Source organism: Propithecus coquereli, unplaced genomic scaffold (assembly GCF_000956105.1).
Source record: "Propithecus coquereli isolate 6110/MARCELLA unplaced genomic scaffold, Pcoq_1.0 Scaffold357, whole genome shotgun sequence".
Lineage (NCBI taxonomy): Eukaryota > Metazoa > Chordata > Mammalia > Primates > Indriidae > Propithecus > Propithecus coquereli.
Window position 1 is genome coordinate 1,344,480 of NW_012149252.1, and position 2,867 is coordinate 1,347,346.

General features: G+C 35.5%; 1 protein-coding gene across 1 annotated transcript in view; it reads left to right on the forward strand.

Annotated features, from left to right (window-relative positions):
• ABCA12 (ATP-binding cassette, sub-family A (ABC1), member 12) overlaps positions 1–2,867 on the forward strand; it is a 203,578-nt gene that overhangs the window by 103,892 nt on the left and 96,819 nt on the right. Inside the window, 2 exon segments of the mRNA XM_012651460.1 lie at positions 458–582; positions 2,231–2,404. Coding sequence (XP_012506914.1) covers positions 458–582; positions 2,231–2,404 — 299 coding nt within the window.

Consider the following 2,867-nt stretch of genomic DNA (forward strand, 5'->3'; position numbering starts at 1 on the left):
GTGTGCTAGAGAAAGTTAAGGAAAAAAGCCCTATGATGTTATGTTGTGAATTTATCAAACCTTGTCCTAAGCTGACAATATTAATATGATCCTAGGTTTAAAAGCACTTTAAATTTGTGTGATGTTTTAAATCAAATGGAGAGATATTTGTTTAGTGCATTATGTGAGGAAACCATATCTTCTTTAAATTACCTTCGTATTGTAGATACCTAAGGAAAATTTATAACCCAGAGCAAGCTGTTACCTTGAGTTAATGATATCATAATAAGAACAAATCTAACTTAGATAGAAATAGATCCTAAAGGTACACAAAGTTTGCCCAAACTGGGGGACATCTGTTCCTGACAGGCATGTATGTTGAATATACGTTTTAGTCTAGAAGTTTTCTGTATGCAACGGTGACTAAATAGAATGACATTACAACCAGCATGTAAGTTTTTTTTTTTTTTCCTTGCAGGTCAGTTAATAGAAATGTTTAAAAATGTTGAAGAACTGAAAGAAGAACTGAGGAGAATGACAGGAATGTCCAACAGGAGTATTGATAAGCTGCTGGCCGTTCCTATCCCTGATAACAGGGCTGAGGTAGAGTGTCAAGTGCTTGTACTCACATGCAGTTTTTAGAAGTTTAAGTAGCATTTAGTATTTGTCAAGAACAAGTTGCATGTAAAGCTGGAGAATTTTCCATACAAATGATAAAATTAGAGGCCTAATTTTTACGTGAAGACAGAAGAAAAATTCTGAAGCAAGAATATTGTCACTGTGTGTTCCTTTTCCTTTGTTTTTCCTTCTCTGTCTGCCCCCTGTCTCCTTTATTCTCTTCTTTTCTTCACCCCCAGATGGCATTCTTAAACAATTGGGGCCATCAGTAAAGAATTATATTCATTATCACAGTCTCATTGTCTGAGCGCAATTTGCACCTACTGTAATGATATCAAAGTCAAATTTCAGTAACCTAATTGGGGAAAGAAGTATGGAGACTATTTTCTGTTTGTTGCAACTCAAATAAAAATGGATACTCATTTTTATTTTTTAAGTCCCAAGACAAGACATGGCACATACAATAGATGTGGTCAAGGGAGCTATGAGTAAGTTTGTGGTTGTAGTAAACACTTTTTGGTGTGAAAATGCATCATGTCATTTCCTCATAGGCTGATAATATGGTTTTTCCACTCAAAATGTCTTATCTTTTATTCCTTTTCCAAGTCCATTGTCTGGGAGTGTCATAGAAATTTTCCAAAAGAGCCGCAGAGCTTAACGCCTCATCCATTCAAAACTTATGTGTGACAGACTGTGTCATTTCTAAGCACAGCCCAGTTATTTTCCAATATTGGATAAAGTTTTTTAAAAGCCTTTAAGGCTCCCTTTGGAATATATTGAATTTACCTCGTGTCATTTTAATTGGTTCCCCACACAAAAATTAAAACACCTTTGCCTACATTTTTCTTTCTCTTGTACTAGCAAATAATATTCGTTTACCTTTTCCCTTTGATCTCACCTTTTGCTCCTTTGATCCTAAGATCTACTCTCAGCAATCATGTTTCTGGCTTTGGAAGAACAGGTTTGTTTTATTAAATAAAAATATGTAAATGGAGAGCTTACATTTTTATAATTTTCAAGAGGAAAGAGTGAAAAGTTTCTGCAATCTTGAATTTCATAAGCTTTTCTCTTTATTTTAACTTGGGGGCAACGGAGATGGCATCCTATCCCTGACAGTCATGCCTCACTACCTGCAGGAGCTTCACTGTCCAGAGGGGTGATTCACGCTATTGTATGATCCTGGGCTTTTTGTTTTGTTTGTTTTATGTCTCTGGACCCACAGAGTATATTGTAGAAGATTATAACTTTGAATGATTATAAAAACTAAATGCCATCTGAATTAACTAAGGGTAAAATTTTAAAGGCAGCTGAGTCTTAATCAAATATTTTCCCCAAACTTATTCCAAACCAATTATCTTTCTTGATACCATCCTTCATTTGCCAGCTGTACAGACAAGAAATCCTGGAGTCATCCTGGATGTCTCTGTCTCTCTTTTCCCACCTTATTTTGTAAGTTTTCCAGTGAACAGTGGGTTCTCTATAATAGTAATTAGTGCTTTAAATAAGCACCAATTTGATTTTTGAGGAAAATTTGTCATATTTTAAAACTTAGAGTGTATTAAAAAAACCCCAAATGGACGGATGACTGTCCAGTGATTCACAGCTAAAATATTTTTCTTTTTCCAATTTGTAGATTATTTCTCGGGTGTTCTGGTTACATTCTTGTGATGCTAATGTTACCAATCCCAAACTGGAAGATGCGATGAAAGAATTCTGTAGCCTGCCTCTTCCAGAGAGATCGCATCAGTCTTACCTCATTGGACTCACTTTTCTGCATTACCTAGACATTTATAACTTCACATACAAGGCAAGTTGCTGTTGGTGAAATACATTGATATTGATGGTTTAGTATAAAAATATTTAATTACACATGTATACTTTCTGATACTATCAGGGATAAGATCCTTTTATCCAGCTTTTGGAATTAGAGTATTATTTCAGAGCTCAGTGAAACCTTAGAGATCATACATTGCAATTTGCACATTTTATAGATGAGGAAACTAATATTATTGCCTTATTAACTTTGAGTTTGTGTATCAGAGACCAATAATTAAATTTAATACATACCATTACTGTAAAATACAAATGTCTTTCAAAAGTCTAAAATACAAATGTTATGGCCGGGCGCGGTGGCTCACGCCTGTAATCCTAGCACTCTGGGAGGCCGAGGCGGGTGGATCGTTTGAGTTCAGGAGTTCGAAACCAGCCTGAGCAAGAGCGAGACCCCGTCTGTACCAAAAATAGAAAGAAATTAATTGGACAGCTAAAAA